This window comes from Uranotaenia lowii, chromosome 3, assembly GCF_029784155.1.
Source record: "Uranotaenia lowii strain MFRU-FL chromosome 3, ASM2978415v1, whole genome shotgun sequence".
Lineage (NCBI taxonomy): Eukaryota > Metazoa > Arthropoda > Insecta > Diptera > Culicidae > Uranotaenia > Uranotaenia lowii.
Genome location: NC_073693.1, coordinates 53,640,593 through 53,658,940, shown reverse-complemented (window position 1 = coordinate 53,658,940; position 18,348 = coordinate 53,640,593). Strand labels below are relative to the sequence as shown.

The 18,348-nt window shown below is 37.4% G+C and overlaps 1 protein-coding gene across 1 annotated transcript in view; it reads right to left on the bottom strand.

Annotated features, from left to right (window-relative positions):
• Positions 1 to 2,814: 2,814 nt before the first annotated feature.
• LOC129755677 (homeobox protein unplugged-like) overlaps positions 2,815 to 18,348 on the bottom strand; it is a 53,852-nt gene continuing 38,318 nt past the window's right edge. Inside the window, exons 2-3 of the mRNA XM_055752294.1 lie at positions 3,681 to 3,922; positions 2,815 to 3,614 (exon numbers count right to left, since the gene is read on the bottom strand). Of these exons, the coding sequence (XP_055608269.1) occupies positions 3,297 to 3,614; positions 3,681 to 3,922 (560 nt within the window). The 3' untranslated portion in view covers positions 2,815 to 3,296. The remainder of the gene's footprint in view (positions 3,615 to 3,680; positions 3,923 to 18,348) is intronic.

Sequence of the window (18,348 nt, the reverse complement as noted above, 5' to 3'; positions counted from 1 at the left end):
GATCACGCTCCACTTGGTCTAACCACCTCGCTCGTTGCGCCCCTGCTCGTCTTGTTCCTACCGGATTCGTAGCGAACACCTGTTTTGCAGGACAGTCGTCCGGCATTCTCGCAACATGTCCCGCCCAGCGTATCCGGCCAGCTTTCACCACCTTCTGGATACTGGGTTCGCCGTAGAGTCGCGCGAGCTCGTGGTTCATCCTTCGCCTCCACACTCCGTTCTCCTGTACGCCGCCAAAGATGGTTCTTAACACTCGTCGCTGAAATACTCCGAGTGTACGCAGGTCCTCCTCGAGCAATATCCATGTCTCGTGCCCGTAGAGAACAACCGGTCTAATGAGCGTCGTATACAGTTTACACTTCGTGCGAGGGCTAAGTCTTCTCGACCGCAGTTGCTTGTGGAGTCCATAGTAGGCACGACTTCCGCTGATAATTCGCCTTTGGATCTCACGGCTGGTGTCATTGTCTGCGGTCACCAGTGAGCCGAGATAGACAAAGTCTTCGACTATCTCCAGCTCGTCGCCGTCGATCGTGACCTTGTCATTACTGGACAAGCGGGTTCGGTCGGTCTCGGATCCGCAGGCCAGCATGTACTTTGTCTTGGACGTATTAATCATCAACCCAATCCTTCCTGCTTCGCGTTTCAGTTTGCGGTAGATCTCCTCCACCGCCGCAGATGATCTGCCGACTATATCAATGTCATCGGCAAAGCAGATAAGTTGACTGGATCTGTTGAAAATCGTGCCCCGCATTTCGCCCACCGCTCGTCGAATAACACCTTCTAGCGCCACGTTGAACATCATGCAGGATAGACCATCACCTTGTCGAAGCCCCCTGCGCGATTCGAATGAACTCGACAATTCACCCGAAATCCGCACACAGCACTGCGTTCCATCCATCGTGATTCCTCAATCAGCAAATCTGAAGATAATGGTTTCAAATGGATTCATATATGAATTCATATTATTCCATATAATTCTTATAATTTCAGATAATTTGATCGTCTCAGACTGTTGAGAGTATTTGCTGGACGATTATTTAATTTTAGGAAAATTTCAAATAAAAAATATTCTTCTTCTTCTTCTTCTTCTTACACCAACATGGCCAAAACTTGTATGCATCCTGGAAAATGAAAAACTTGCGTTCCTCATTTTTCTTTTCAACATAGTGTCTGATACATGGAACATGCATTGCAGAAACTACTACGGCCAGGCCAACCATGTGATGAAAACGCAAAAGATACAGGAACGACGGAGGGATGAAGCGTGGAGATCCCTGCCAAACGCTTCTTATGATTAAATAAGTAATAAAGTGCAAATTTATTTGTAAAATTATAATGAGGAAAATAAAATGGATTGATCTCACTCGAAACTTTCAAAGTTTGACGTCAATTCAAACAGGTAATCACATTTTTACGTTTTCACTAAAAATCTTTCTCAGCTCTTCTCAGGTCAGGTCATTAATTTCACAGAGTCTTCATTTTCCAGATTCTTCTTACATATCAGCAATCATAGCAAACCACAAAAAGCTCACATGTTACAACCATAGAAAAAAATTGAGCTCTGGGTGGTGGGGCAAATTTATGGACACTTAGCTTATCACTGACTTGTAACAAATTTTGTCGAAGAAACTATTTGCAACACATTTCCGTCACTTTCAGATGCCTTTATTCCTCCTTTTCAAACACTTTTTGGAGGGTTGGCCGTTAACGTGACAGAAGAATCTTGGCCGAATTCGAGCAAAACAACATGAAAAAAAGACTTGTATAAACAACGGCTGATAGAACTTTTTAAATTTGCTTTTTTAAGAAGTGTAAATAACCGAAACAGATAACACTTTTAGAAGGAATAATTTGTCTCTTCATCAGCATAAAAAAAACACTCAAGCTCTTCGAAATTTTTCAACTCCGATCACCAGCAGCTATCAGCGGAACACTACATTTTACCGGAATGAACTCTAAATGAAGTTCCTTATAAATTTTATTGAAAAAATTACCCCTGGCCTTCCGGTAATCACTCCAATGATAAACCGCAGTGATGGTTGCACTTCTTCGTCGTTTAACTTTAATTTTTGTTAATAAAATTTAATTGAAACAAAACTTTTGCGGACGAAGAAAAAAAACGCGTGCGACTTGCACAAGGCATCGCCTACTCTGTCATAGGAAAATTTCAAATAGAAAATATTTAAAAAAAATTTTTATGGGAGGTCGACCAAATATTTTAATTGTTGGTGGAAATAATGCCATCCAAAAATTAGCATTACTGTATTTTTTATTAAAAATTAAAATAAGATTTTTCAATGGCATCCACCATGGTAAAAAAAATCCATTGATATTCAATCCACGAGGCCACAGAAATAAATTGATTCGATCGGTGGTCCGCGAAATTGTGCCTCCGTTTTAATCAGCCACCTGACGATGATGATGAGGATCGAACAATGAAATATCCACAAAAAATATATAGGTAGGTACAATATAGATAGCTATGTACATTAATGTGGATACAGTGATTTAAGTTTGCCTAATGGTTTCATATTTCAAACTTAATCGAATCCGAGTATGGAATATTTAAGCAATCAGAACTCTCTTCAACTTCATTCATCCATCACCTGCTGTTCAGTGAATGGCTGATTGGGAATGTTTACCCCTGTTGAATACAAGATTTTCTGTAAATGGTGATTTCGTGCTGAATTTTTTAGTTAGGTTTTTTTTTGTTTTGCTACAATACTATTCCATTTGCATGTATTTCTTTCAAAATGAATGTTTACTCTTTTTTGAATTTAAACCTGATGTGCTTTATTTAAATTATATTTTTTTCGAATCGATCATCATTTTTTGCAATATTATACATAACTTCTTTAAAACTTATTGTTGAATTCGTACAACTGCTTGTAAGAATTCGAAATTTCTCCCCTCACTGATATCTGAACCGGTTCTTATTTGGAAAATTTTACTATACACTTGACATCGAACTGTACACATCATCATGCGTTCTAAACTAAACGAATCGTAATCGCTCAATTATGTTTTCGGAACGATTGAAATTAAGTTCAATTTAAAGTACTACGCTCTCGTCGGACCCTCGTCGTCCATCTGCTGGGATTCCGGTGCTTACACTTACATTTTATTGACTTGTTGTCCCCATCATGATGATGGGAGAATAAATTATCTCTATACCCTATATCTCTGCCTAACATGATTTTTACCCGCTAATGAGAAAATTGCTTTCTGTTTTTTAACCGCTCTGTTGATGCGCAATTTGTCGTCGAAACTGCCCTAATCAGCGGCTCCAAGCCAGATTAGAATCCGCCGGCCGTCGGTTTTGGTCCCAGTTTTGCCAGTTGGCTGAACCGCTCGAAACTGCTCGGTTCCATGCCGAGATCTTTCCGGAGTTCCGCCTTTGGCCCAACGAGATTCATCTTCTCCATCTGTTGGTGCTGCGATCGGATGGCAAATCGATTCACGTGCACCGGAATAGGAACTACAATTTTGGTACCACCGCCTCCAGCTCCGGTCCCACTTCCGCCGGCCGCTCCCCGATTGGTCAGTCCGTGGGAATTAAGACCAGCTTTCACCCGCTTCCACTTGGCTCGCCGGTTCTGGAACCATATTTTTACCTAAGGAGATAATGACGGAACATGAAACCTATCGATCAAACCTTCCAATGGAATCATAAGAATTACCTGAACTTCACTCAGCTTCAAGGTGGTCGCTATCTGGCTGCGTTCCGTAAGGCTAAGATACTTTTTGGCGTGGAATTCTCGTTCCAGCTCTAGAAGCTGTTCTGAGGTGAAGGCCGTTCTTCTTCGGCGGGATTTAGAGCAACCGTCGGGACCACCACCACCGGCACCGCCGGATGCTTTCGAGTTGTGCGGGGAGTCACCGTCCTCCTCGGAACCGATTTCCGAATCCGATTCGTCCAGATCTGTTACGAAAGTAAACGAAATGAAACTTTAAATTCAGGTTTCTAGTTCATAAAAAACCTAAGCCTAACCAATTTCAAATTTCAGGCCTGAATCCTACACAACTCACAATCCTACAAAAACGTTAGAGGCTGCTAACTTTCTGAGTGTTCTTGAAAAAAAACGAACCCTGAGCACGGACGGTACAGATTAGGGGCCATTCAAATATTACGTAACGCGTTAAGGGGGGGGGGGAGGGGGTCTAAGAGATTGTTACGCTTTATGGATTTAGGATAGAAAATCTGAGACGAATGTGTTACGTAGGGGGGTGGGGGGGTCGAGTATGATCGAAAATTGCGTTACGTAATATTTGAACGGCCCCTTAGATGATTGTTTTCAGTCGCGAGACAGCAGCCCTCAATTCTATCCGATAGTCTTTCAGGCCCACCGAGAAGAACAAAGTGAAGGATCGCACTCGAATGAGGGTCTAGGATTTGGTGTATAAATAAGAAAAAAAAGTGAATCAAATGTGTAACTCATTGTAAATTTTAAAAATGAAATAAGAATAGATCGTAAACCAGAAATATTCTTTTTATTTTGAACTGATTAGTATTTCCGCAGTGAAGAGCTATTGGCATGGTATGTGCTTCATCAATTTCAAATATATTGATCAAAATTTGCCATTATTGTAATTTACTGCTTCTGTAAACTGGCAAACCGTCAACATTTACATTGCTTGATATCGAAATTGGTTATTCAAGAATACATTTTTTACTTGAGGTGTTATAAACTACGTTGCAAATTGAAATGCCGGAAAAACTGACTCAAGCAGGAACGTATGCCTCTGTACCAAAACTGACCGCCAGGAATGTTAACGATTTTGAGTTTTCAATTCTCGATGTTTTGAGTAACGTCCTAGCTGAGCGTGGTACTATTTTTCCATCAGATTTTTTGTCGAATTATTTCCATAATCAGATTTATTGCAGTATGTGTTTGTACCGTTTTTAGAGCCCAATATCAAAGTTATAGTAAAAAATAAACTTTAAAAAATTTTGCAAAAAATATTTTTTAATAAATATAATTCTAATACTTGACATAATGACATCGCAAACATGATGAAATTGATTGAAAATAGGCCTGGAAAATATTTTCAATTACTTGACATTGTGAATCCATCAACATGGAGTTATTTTGTGCCCTTCGATTTTGCAACCAACATGGCGTTAGTCAATCCAATGCTTAATAGCTTTATTATGGTCAGATAAATGGCTAATTAGTTTTATTATGGTTTTATGAGAGCTAAATTTTGACGTTTCTCTCGCAAGCCAACCAATTGCACGCGTAGGATGAGTTCCTCATTTCTGAGTTGTTGATCATTAGTACATTAAATGGAGGACAGACTTTTGAAATCTTCGATGGAATAATACCATGAAATGCAGTCAAATTTCATTGTTTGACGTCATCTTGGCTTCCGCTTAACTTTAAATGCTGTAAATGACTAAAAATTGCATGAAATCCCCACAATATGGATATTCGGTGAAAGGACTAAACTAGAAGAACTCGAATCTTGCTATCTGACGCCATCTTGAAATCCAAGATGGCGGTTTCCGATTATCTTTGAAATGCTGTAAACGACTAGAAATTACATGAAACCCTCACAATATGGGTATTAAGTATAAGGACTAAACAAGAAGATGTCGAATTTGGCAATCTAACGCCATATTGAAATCCTAGACAGGGAAATTCGACTTCTACTCGTTTAGCCCTTCCACTCAATATCCATATTGTATTGTTTCATTAGATTTTTAGTTATTTTCACCTTTTCTCTAGTTGACCCTTTCCACTCAAAACTCGTATTTATTTATTTATTTATTAACCTTCCCATGCCGTTCGCTAAATTTGAAACAAATTATTTTTCGATAGTTTTGACTTGTAAATTGAGATCGTTTCCCTGGCTATTTTTGATTTTATATTCGTTATTTAGGTATTTTTTTCAAAATTTAAAATATATTAAATTTAAATCGATTTGACTTAGCAGATGGCCTATAGAATGCTTTGAATAGAAAATCTCCGAAAAAAGGCATCATTTGAAAATTTCCATATCTGCAGTATATCTTGACGCATTGAAATTATTTTATAAGTTTTGAAATTGAGAAAAAAAAATCTTCTCAATCATATATAAAAAGTTTAGGGTCACATGTGAGTTTTGGCTACAATCCTGGAATTACCGGAAAAAAAATCTCACTTTTTAAAAGAGGTAACATTTTTTCTTAGCAGCGCTGTATCTCATTCTTGAGGAGTGTATCGAAAATTAACTAAAAACATATTTGGGCCTTCTACTTACTAACGCGTGAACGCGCACAACTGTGCTGACCAGTATGTAGCACAGGCATGTCAAACTGGAGGTTTGCGGGCCGCATGCGGTCCGCGGCTTTGGTCAATGCGGCCCGCGTAGCCCCGTCTTAAATTTTCACAAAATTCCCTACTACACAGAAGTACGCTGGCTTTCCTGCCACAAAATATCATAAAGATTTTTTTTAATACGAGAGGAATTATTTTTGAAAATGAAAGGTGAACCTGTTGAACATTTTCAAGCAGACGACTGGGTTTAGGATTTGGCATTTGACGTTGATCTCACTGGCAACCTGCAAGATTTGAACTTAAAGCTTCAAGGAAAGGAAAAAAATATCATAACTGCTTGTGATGATGAAAAAAACTTTCAAACTAAGTTACGGTTATGGATCAACCAAATTTCCAAAGAAAACCTTGTGCACTTCTCTACGTGTCAAGAACTGAAAAGAGCAAATGAGGCTGCATAATTTGGTAAATACGTACTTCACCTGAATCGTTGCTAGATACATTCCAAATCCGTTTTCGTGACTTTAATTCATACGAGCAAGAATTTTCGTTGTTTGTATCTCCATTTTCGTTTGCTCCTAAAAATGCTGCTGAAAATTTGCAACTAGATTTGATAGAGCTGCAGAGCGATTCTTTATTAAAAGCGAAATACATTGAAGTGGCTGTACCAAAATTTTACAGCTATTCGCCTGAACGCTACGTTGAGTTACGGAAATTTGTTGCCAGAATTCTTTCTATGTTTGCATGTAGCTATCTATGTGAGCAGTTTTTTTCAATAATGAAAGCTTCAAAAACTCCTCATCGTTCGAGATTATCTGATAAAAATTGATCATCAATAAGAAAGTGTCACTGACAAATAAACTTCAACCTGATATCAGAACAATAGATATAATGCATTATAATATAAGAATGTTGAACATTAAAAGCTCACATAAAAATTTAACGCAAAATTTCATTCCAAGTTTACTTATAACTATATTCCATTTTATTGTATTTAATCTCCGCGAAACTAATATGTTATGTTTTCTAACTGATTTTGGCTGCGGCCCTCTACGTCATATAAAATTTTTAATGCGGCCCGCACACTTAAACGAGTTTGACATGCCTGATGTAGCATCTTGATCTGTCAAGAGTGAACCAGCGCTTTGTTCACGTTTGAAACATTCGTTTCTCCCAAAATGTCGCGAAATAAAAAAGAAGTTAAAATTCGTGTGTTGGACCCTTGGATGCGAGAGAAGGGCATCTCGATGAATGAAGTGGCGAAACGTTTCGGCATTCATCCGGCAAGTGTAAAATCCATCATCCAAAAGTTCGGGGAGCACTATACGTTAGATGATTTGCCAGGAAGAAGCAGAAAACCAGGACCATCTGACCCTAATCTGGACCGTAAGGTAATCAACCTCATCAACCGGAATCGATCGATGTCGATACGGGATTTGGCGAAAAAAGCTGGGACATCGATCGGAATGGTACAGCGGATCAAGAAGCGGAACAACCTGAAGACATACAAGAAGCAGAAAGTGTCCAAACAAACGGCTGAACAAAAATCAGAGCCAGAACCAGAGCCCGGAGACTGTATCATCGGATTTTGCAGAAGCCAGATGCGTGCATTCTCATGGACGATGAAACTTATGTAAACGAGGATTCCAGTACTTTTCCGGGATCACAGTTCTACACTGCAGCTATTGGGGAGGGTGTGAGTGACCACGAGAAGTCGATTGAGGTTTAAAAATTGGCCAGAAAGTGCTTGTGTGGCGGGCAATCTGCTCCTGCGGATTGAAGTCGGTGAGTTTCTTTACAAAAGGAACAATAAAGGGTGATACGGTCAAAATTTGGTCAATATCAACTTGACGTATTTCTTTCAATTTTGCATTTAAAAAACCTGAACACCCCTCATTTTGAAGGTGTGTGTGTGTAGAATGTTGCTCCTGTTTTGATCTTGGAATTCACTCTTCAGTTGTCAAAATGACGTCCAAGGAAGAAGAGCAGCGTATCAAAATTTTGCTCGCGCTTCGCGAAAATCCGAGCTACTCGCACGCAAAGCTGGCAAAATCGCTAATAGTTGCCAAATCAACCCTTACAAATGTAATTAAAGTGTTTGGGGAACGTTTGTCGACAGCCAGGAAGTCTGGATCGGGGGGAAATCGAAAACCGGAAGCCGCTGAGACGACAAAGAGAGTTGCCGGTAGTTTCAAGCGAAACTCTAACCTTTATCTCCGAGATGCCGCAAATAAGCTGGGTGTATCGTTTACAACCGTGCATCGAGCCAAAAAACGAGCCGGACTATCGACTTACAAGAAGGTAGTGACTTCAAATCGCGATGATAAACAAAATACGACGGCCAAAGCGCGATCCCGGAGGCTGTACACGACGATGCTGACGAAGTTTGACTGCGTGGTAATGGACGACGAAACCTACGTCAAAGCCGACTACGAGCAGCTTCCGGGACATGAGTTTTATACGGCAAAAGGAAGGGGAAAGGCAGCAGATACATTCAAGCACATGAAACTGTCAAAGTTCGCGAAGAAATATCTGGTTTGGCAAGCCATCTGTACCTGTGGCTTGAAAAGCAGCATTTTCATAGCTTCCGGGACTGTCAACCAAGAAATTTACGTGAAAGAGTGTTTGAATAAACGTCTGCTGCCTTTCCTGAACAAACACGGTTGTTCCGTACTGTTTTGGCCGGATTTGGCATCTTGCCATTACGGTAAAAAGGCCATGGAGTGGTACCCCGCCAACAACGTGCAGGTGGTTCCCAAAGACAAGAACCCTCCCAACACGCCAGAGCTCCGCCCAATTGAGAAATACTGGGCTATTGTCAAGCGGAACCTAAAGAAGACAAATAAAACTGCTAAGGACGAGCAGCAGTTCAAGGCAAACTGGTTTTCTGCGGCGAAGAAGGTGGACAAGGTGGCTACAAAATCTGATGGCAGGGGTTAAGCGTAAGGCCCGGCAATTCGGATTTGTAAAAGCGGAAGCCTAATTAAACTTGAAAAAGAAATTTAATTTGATTTTTTAAATAAACTATTTCACCGATTTACACGCGTTTTCACTTGACCAAATTTTTGACCGTATCACCCTTTACTATAGGGTCGTTAATGCGAGGGGTAGTGGTTGCTAAGACACGCGTGGCATTCCCGATTGCTTAGATACTTTTATATCATGCGCTCGTTAAGCCAACCATGTGCGTTGCCGTGTTTGCCGTTGTCATTAGTTTAATAGTTCAAGTTGATGAGTTTAAAACATAATCTGCCAAAAATGTAACGTTTCGTAAGCCGACCTGAAAGTTATAGCCAAAACTACTTCGTGTGACATTTTTGAGTAAAATCTTAACGCATACTAATACGAGTTTCTTCGTAAAACACTAAAATGGTTATGCTTTTCTTTTTTTTAAAAGCTCGATTATGTCTGTTTTGGAAATTTTGTGAAGTACTGTCAAACGGGGCATCATACAACAGCAGGGTTAGATGCAACATTTATATGCCACTAAACTTATTGAATTTGTATTTTAATATAATGTTATACACTTATCATTCAATCATAACAAAATGATGATGACAATCATCTATTTTTTTTTAAATAAATATTTTTGTAATTCAGTTACCAATCTGGGCCAAAATGCATCAAAATGCAAACCAAAGATTCACCGTTTTAATCTCGTTACCATTTGTTGAAATATGATTGTTTTGCATCACGCGTTTGTTAATTTCAAAATTTCATCCATCCAGACATTAATTTTTATGATTTCAGCTAGTAGAATTTTTTGTAGTATTTTTAACACTTAAATGTTTCTTAGAAACATTTTTGGCAGAAAAAATGAAAAGAAAATTAATTCGAACAAAACCAAAAATTACTGCAATTGATGGCTCAAGCGTTATGATATCATAAATATTTCAAAAACTATAAATTTTCCATTTGATTTATCATTAAAAAGTTTGTTGCAACATAATCCTTTTTCGTAGATGGATGAAAATTGCATATTTTTGTAAATTTAAAAATAACTGGTAATACTAATAGTTTTTTTCTGACTACGTCAATTTGATGTCCCATCAACCTTAAAACTTGTGATGTACAAGCGGTATGATTATTTGTCGACATTAAGTTTTAAGAAGCCACTAAAGTTGAAAAGTGTTGCATTATGTCCCTGTTGAAGGTACTCTAACTTCTACCTTGAGTTATTGAAGCAAATTAAAGCCTCATTATTTCATTCTTTCTTTTTTTGTTGATTTTAAGGACATACATCCTCCCTTCTCTCCCATCCACTTTTTCCACGTCATCAACCTTTGTATTTAACTGTTTGAATTAAAATCTATTCAACCCATAAGCGGTTTTTCGAAAAAATAGCATTTTCATGGAATTTTGTCTGATGTGACATTCATGCGTAGAAACATCAACATAGAGACAAACATCTTTACAAAAATTTGCATAAGTTCAGAATAATGTACAATTGTTAGTGTTTTCATTCGGAAGTTTACACTAAAATAGGCAGTTTCCAGCAAAAAAAATGGAAATGACCCATAATGACATGGGACACTTTTGCGTAGAAAGGCAGTATATACGTGTAAAAAAAACCTTGATGTAGTGGAACAATTCATATACAACCTTTTGAATGTGTTCAAAATACGGAAAAACAAAATGAAAAGAAGGCGCAGGTGTCCTTCGAAAGCTGGACAGGTGGACTAAAACAATGCTACTTAAGAGACCTAGGAAATTAGTATTCATGTATGTACGCTATACAGCTCAACAACTATGCTAGAAACCTTCTTAGTTATGTCAAGTACCAGACGAAAAGGCGCTATTCAATCGATGATAAGAATAAACGTTGATGTGCTGCAAAAAAGGGATTGTATACAATGTATTGTGAATGTGAATGGATTTAAAATTTAGAATAAGAGTTCTCGTTTGAAGTTATCAGATTGAGTTTGCAAGTCATCAACCAATTGAATAAGAATTTCTTATTGAAATTGAGAAACGAAAATTAGATTTTTCACTATGCTTTCCAAATTAAAACTTGATATAAAATATTATTGGACTGTTTATTAAATCTATCATAAACTAGTCCAATTGTTACGCAAATACCCCTCCAAATAGCACAACATGCCACCTTCAATTAATCTTCATAAAATTTACCCCCACCCACTTCCTCTTCCAGGCAGCGTTGTCGTCGGCAAATCGCCCGACGATTGTTGTGGGCACATCAAATTAATTTGCAGAGAAGGAAAACGCATAATTTCCGTTTATTGTTGTCACTTTAACTCCCCACTTTGCGCTAAGCTAGCTAGAGCCGATGTTTATCTTGCAAATCTGTTGGTGTTCATCATAAAATAAACCCATGCTGCTGATGCTTTTCCCCTTGCATCGAAAAGCGTTTCGGTTTCACTTTTGCTTCTCTTTTTTTTGCTGTTTGCTAATTCAATTGACTCCTATAAACGGGCAGAGCGTCAGAAAACAGCAGCCGTCAAACGACGACGACGTCGACGGCGGTCGTTAGCCTTACTCGAAAATCTCGGTTTCCCTTTTTTCCGGTCCCTTTCTTCGGTCGCTTTCCCTTCCAGAAGTGCCCAGGCAGTGGTAATGTTCCGAATCCACATCCTGGTTCCCTCAAATGCTCTTCTTTCGAAGGCAAAACGAAGGGCGGAGATCGGTGACGATTTAGCAGCTCAAAAAGAGGAAACCCAACAACGACGACCGACGTCACGAGCCACATAGCATAGCATAAAACTGTTATGTTTTTCCTCCTTTTTTCCCCTCGCGCACACATCAACTAACAGCACTCAGCTCATCATTCAAAATTATGAAATATACCCCGAGAGAGGAACATTTGCCAGAAAGTCACTGAGCCGTGTGATGATGTCCTCGAAAAATCGAGTCGATTGTCGTCATAATATCCTGACTATCGGCTATCATCGTTTTTCCGACTGTGATTCCTAGTATTACCAAGATAAAATCTGTGACTAATTCGACGAGGGAGGGTGATGCTGATGGTAATCTGTTTAAAAAGTGCTATGAATAATTTATAACGTATGGCACAAGTAAGAATCTGCCGTATATTGATAATATTCAGAATGCAGAATGCCTGACGGCTGTATCTTTTTGCCTTTTCAGGTATTGTACGATTTAAAATTAATTATTTTTTGTATTACCGCATTAAACAATTAAACAAATAAAATTGTTTATGAAAACTTTTAATAATTCATTTCACATGTAATTTATATTTTTAACAAGAGCTGAATAAATTTTAAAAAAAACCACGGTAAAAAAATAATATAATATTATAAATAATATAATGGATAGTGGGAACAAGCCTGCCGAAGTATGTCGGAAAAGCAAGAAATATGCGAAGGATACTAGGGTACGTTTTCATAATTTAAAAAAAAAATCGAACAGTTTAAAGAGAGTTGGATGAGTCAAACGGACCCAGTGGTAACGGACCCCTCGGTAGTGCTACAATATTGCTGATGAGTTTAGCATGAACAATATTTGAATGTGTAATCGAGACTTCCCTGACTTAAGGGGGGGGGGGGGGGGGGGGGGGGGGTAGGGTCTAACACTTTCAAAAAATCGATTTTTTTATTTTTTTATTTTCTTATTGTAAAACATTTCAATAATGTTGTTTCAAATTTTCAAGTCAATTGAAGCAAAACTGTAGAAATTATAGGCCTTTATCTCCTCCTATCTAATACTGCAAGAAAGCAAGAGCAGAAACTTCAAACGCGTTTTTCTCGAAAGCTCATTTTTAAAGTCCGTGGACATCGTCATTAGAAAACTACTTATCCGATTCTTTTCAAATTTGGAACATATTTTCTACATATAAAATACCAGACCCCAACGTTTTTCTTTTTTTTTTTTTACTTTGGGGAGATTTTACAGATAAAAAATGGCGGATTTTTTCGTGAAAAATCGTAGTTTTAACTTCAAACAGCCACAAAAATTTCATAAAAATATTTTTAAGCTAAATAAAAACGTTGGGGTCCAGAAAAACATCTATTAAAAATATTTTGCTCTGATTTTTTGACTTCAGATGATTCTGTGCTGAGGTACAGTGTCCACCGTAAATCCTGTTTTCTAAAAGGCATCCTCGAAAGTGCTCCGTCACCGGTTCATTTTTCAATATTTTCTACGAAAAAATTACTAAATGTTCTATTAACAATGCTTTGTATAATGCAAAAAATTTGAATACATTTGTTTGAACGATAGCTCTAGAAAAAAATCGTGAAAATGGTATTTTTTTTTTCTTACATATAACGCCATTGAATTGTGAATTACTTGCTAATTCTTCAACCTTATGATTTTTATGATCACTGGTCAAACAAGAACTCTTCTTGTAATGATAACAAATGTAGGGAGAAAAAATATTTCTAACATATAAATGTGTGTTCAGTTCATATGTGTATGTATTCCTTTTTAGTGCTGAAATCTGTTATAATGAAAGAAAGAACATAAATAAGTCGCAAATATCATGATTTTTTTTGAAAAAAAAAACGATTGGCAGTGATTAAAACAATACAAGAATTTTCACGCGACCCTCGACCAAAAAAACCGGAAAAAATCACTTTTCACCAAAAAAAAATTCAAATTGAAAACTTTTCCTGATTCAAAAAATTCAAGATTTTTCACGCGACTGTCGACTAGCAAAAAATGAAAAATATTACTTTTTATTTACCAAAAAATTTTCAAGTTCAAAATTTTTCTAGAATAAAAAATTCCATTGTTTTTTACGCAATTTTCGACCAGAAAATATTGAAAAAAATGACTTTTAATCAAAAAAATTTCAAGTTAAAAATGTTGCCTAGTTAAAAAATTCAAGATTTTTTACGCGACTTCCGACCAGAAAAAATAGAAAAAATGACTTTTAATTTAAAAATTTTCATGTTGAAAATGTTGCCTGATAATACAAATCATGTCATCACGTCATTTTGCATCAGGTTCATTGGGCCAACAAATTGAAAAAAGATAGTACCATATATGAGGAAAATGTATTTCAATGTACATATGTGTGTATTTAAGAAACTACTTTTAATATTCTGAGCTACCCTACAAATCAGACTCTACTCCAATAATGACCTTCCTTGGAGGTGGAATTATCGGTATAACATCACTGGCTGAGTATGTAAAACGGTATTAAAAAAAATATTTCCAACCGACGGAAAAAAAACCACGAGCTTCACGTGTGTATGTAAACCAGCTGGCGATAGAAAACAGTTTCCCGTGTTCCGTTCCCAACCCCACATCTCATTTCCATCAAAGACAAAACAGGATGAAAAAATCTCCGGCCAAAAGGCTGACGGCTAACGCAGTGCATTTTTTTTAGTGATCGGGCGTGGAAGAAGTACTATGACAATTAACCTTCGTTTGCTAACTGGCTTAGTTGGTACACTGGTTAAGTTATCGGACTGGCAAGTCGAAATAAGAAAGTTGCATTGGGTTCGATTCTCACTTTATTTTTTTTTTCAATTTCAGATAAATCATCCAATAGGATGAAAATTCCATAAAATAATTTCCTTGTTTCGCTTGAATGTAAGGGCCATGCATCACTTTGCTTGGAAGCTTGAGTCTTTATGCCAGTAATGCTTTTCCAATCATACCATCTTTGGTATAGTACACTTTTCAGCGCATTTTTGACGTACAGTTTGAGCGGCATTGAATTTTTTTAAGCTCTTCTTTGGGTGTACTATACTCATTGTTAAATTCGTATATAGAACACTAGATTATAAATCTAAATTAACACTTTATAATACTTAGGATAAAACTAGAGATTTCCGGGAATAAATAATAAAGACTAGCGGTTCAGTTTACAGTCATCACAGAAGTCAAGGTTTATTCTTCTACCGAACAGCGAGCTACCAATCTCGCTCGAAACTGTGAGTCTCTCTTCTGAGAGGTAATTGGTTTAGCCAGATTGATATAAAAAGCATTTCATATAAAGTTCAGATACTACAACACCTCTTCCCTAAAGAGAAAACTTATCTGTTTACAATTGTGTCTTAATTCATTTTCAGCTGTACATGCAAGTATATAATATATTTTAGTAATACAAAAAACCACTGATCTTCTTTTTCTTTGAAATTCTGCTTGATTTCCTCTGCGGTACCTTATCTTCGTGAAAAACTGGATCAATCCGTTCATCTCCTTCCGAAAAAAGAAAAGAGTCTGAAGCGAAACCATAAAAATCGTCCTCAGAATCCTCGCTGCGCTCTCTTCTCCTTTTGCTCGCTTTGCTGCTACTGGTGCTGACACTGCCTGGTAAGTTGTTTTGATCGAAATCTGAAGCACCAGAAAATCCACGAGATAAAACAATATCATTGTTGTCTCGAAACACGATCCTTCTTGCATTATGTTGATGAGAGTTGGGAACGATTTTTAATTGTTGTTTATGTGCTAACATCTCCCGACCGCCGACCAAAATCTGTGAAATTGTGGGAGAAAACCATTTTAAAAAGGTTGCTGGAATCCATTTTTTTAATTCTGTTGATTTGGGGTTTCGATAATAAATCAGATTTCCATTTCTGACATTAATGAAAGGATCAACTACCTTAGGTAGTTTACTAGAATCCGTTGTTTTGAAATGTTCATCATTTGGTTTTACTAAATTTGATTTTAAACAAGTTTTTGGATTAATAAGGTCCAGTAATATCTTTGGTTTGTATGCAAATAATCGTTCAGAAGGGAAAGAGCTATCTGGTTCTAAACAAGTATTCCTATAATTAATTAGAAAGTACGAAACTTGATCATCGATATTTAACTTTCCCGTCTCTGGATCAAGAAGGAACTTTTTTAAAACATTTTTTACTAAACGGACCATCCTCTCGGCTTGACCATTACTTTCTGGATGGTATGGTGGACTCTTCAACATTTTAATACCTTGCCTTTCAAAAAACTTCACAAAAAAATCCGCGTTAAATGGTGGGCCACCATCAGTAACCATTACCTCTGGCAAACCATATCTAGAAAATATTCTAAGTAAAATACTTATGACTTTTTTACAATCCGTTCCAAATTTCATATGTTCCAGTTCTATCCACTTGCTGAAACTATCAACGACCAACAAGAACGTTTTTTGTTGGAAATGGAAAAAATCGACATGTATCCTGGAAAAAGGTCTTTGCGTAGGTGTCCACATCGAGTAATCTGCTGATTTCTTTATAGGTGTCATTTCCGTACAAATTCTGCAAGATCTTACGTAGTCCTCGATGTCTTTATTTAAACCAAACCAGTAAACCGTCCTTCTTGCTAGTTGCTTGATTTTACTCATTCCTGAGTGGTTGGTGTGCAACATTTTGAGCAATTTCTGCTTCATACTGGAAGGAATTATCACTCTGTCCTGGAACAAAACACAACCGTCTACTATCTCCAGATCATGATGCATAGAGTAAACGTCACGAAATCTCTTATCAATGCGTTCTGGCCATCTGTTTTCGAGGTAATGCATTATTTTGGTGATAAATTCATCTTTGAGGGATTCTTTTGCAACTTCTTTGTAATCAACAGGAAAACTATCGGAAAAATTTAAATTTTTCACATACTCTTTGGCCAATTCCTTTGGAACTTCTTCCATTAACGGGAACCTAGAGCAAAAGTCGGCATTGCCCATTCTAGAAGAAGGCCTGTAAATAATATCGTAATCGTATACAGAAAGCTCCATGATATACCTTTGCAGTCTAGTTACAACCATTGTATTTTTGCCTTCCTTACCCAAAATGCCAATTAAAGGCTTGTGGTCTGTATATATTGTAAATTTTTTTCCATACAAGAATTTGTGAAATTTTTTTACTGTGCTCACTACTGCGAGAGCCTCTAAGTGCAAAATTGGATATTTCTTTTGTGCGCTATTTAGGGAGAAAGATGTGAAACTTATTGGGCGTTCTTCTCCATTGACCTCATGAGCAATAACACCTCCTAGCCCGTAGATGCAAGCATCGGTAACCACCACTACAGGTTTGTCTGGATCAAAATACTCCAAAAGGCTAGGCTTGAGTAGAAACTGTTTACAAGCATTAAAAACTTTTTCACACTCTTCAGTCCAAATGAATTTCGTATTTTTCTTTAAAAGCTTGTATAAGCAATTGATACGACTTGAAAGATTAGGAATGAACTTAGAGTAATAAGAAACTAAACCAAGAAAAGCTTTAAGTTCCGTAACATTTTTCGGAGCTTTTGCCTCTCTAATCGTTTTAATCTTATCAGAACATGGAAGAAGACCTCTATCGGTCAGAATATGCCCAAGGAAAGGTAAACTGCTGACGAAAAATTTACATTTCTTTAAATTCACTTTTATATTAGCTTTGGCTAATCTTTCTAAAACAAGAAAAAGGTTTTTCTTGCATTCTTCAAAATTTTTTCCTGAAACCAAAATGTCATCCAGATAACATACCACATTTTTTAAACCCCTTAGCACTTGGTCAATTACTTTTTGAAAAATCGCTGCACTAGACGATGCTCCTTGTGGCAATCTTTTGTATACATAAAGACCTTTAATAGTGTTTATTACCATTATTTTCTTTGACCTTTTCGAAAGCAGCAATTGAGTGTAAGCTCCTGCGAGGTCCAAGGAACAAAAAACCTTTGATCCAGAAAGTGTAGCGAAAAGATCTTGGGGTAAAGGTAGCGGGTATGTGTTCGGAACAATTACCTTATTGATTGAAACCTTGCAATCAATAACTAGGCGTATTCCCTGATCCTTCTTGATAACTACTACTACCGGTGATGCCCATTCACTAGCTTCTATTGGCTCAATAACACCATCTCTTTCTAATTCATCTAGATAATCTACCACTTTTTGCCTCAATCGCAGTGGAACATCGTAAGCTTTCTTAAAAATTGGATTATTATCTTTGAGGACCAAATCACCAACAAAACCCTGAATAGGTTTAGAAAAATTTTTATCGAAAACAGCAGGAAACTTACTTCTTATTTCTGCTACAGTTAATTCCTCTTTAATCGCATTAGTATGTCCAACCGGAAATCCCGTGAAAGCATTTCTCCAACCTGCGTAGAAAACGTCCAACCATGTTCTGCCCATGAGTGGAATGAAATCATTTTCACAAAAGAGGACCACTATAAAAAGTGGCTTCTGTATTCCATTCAGCTGAAC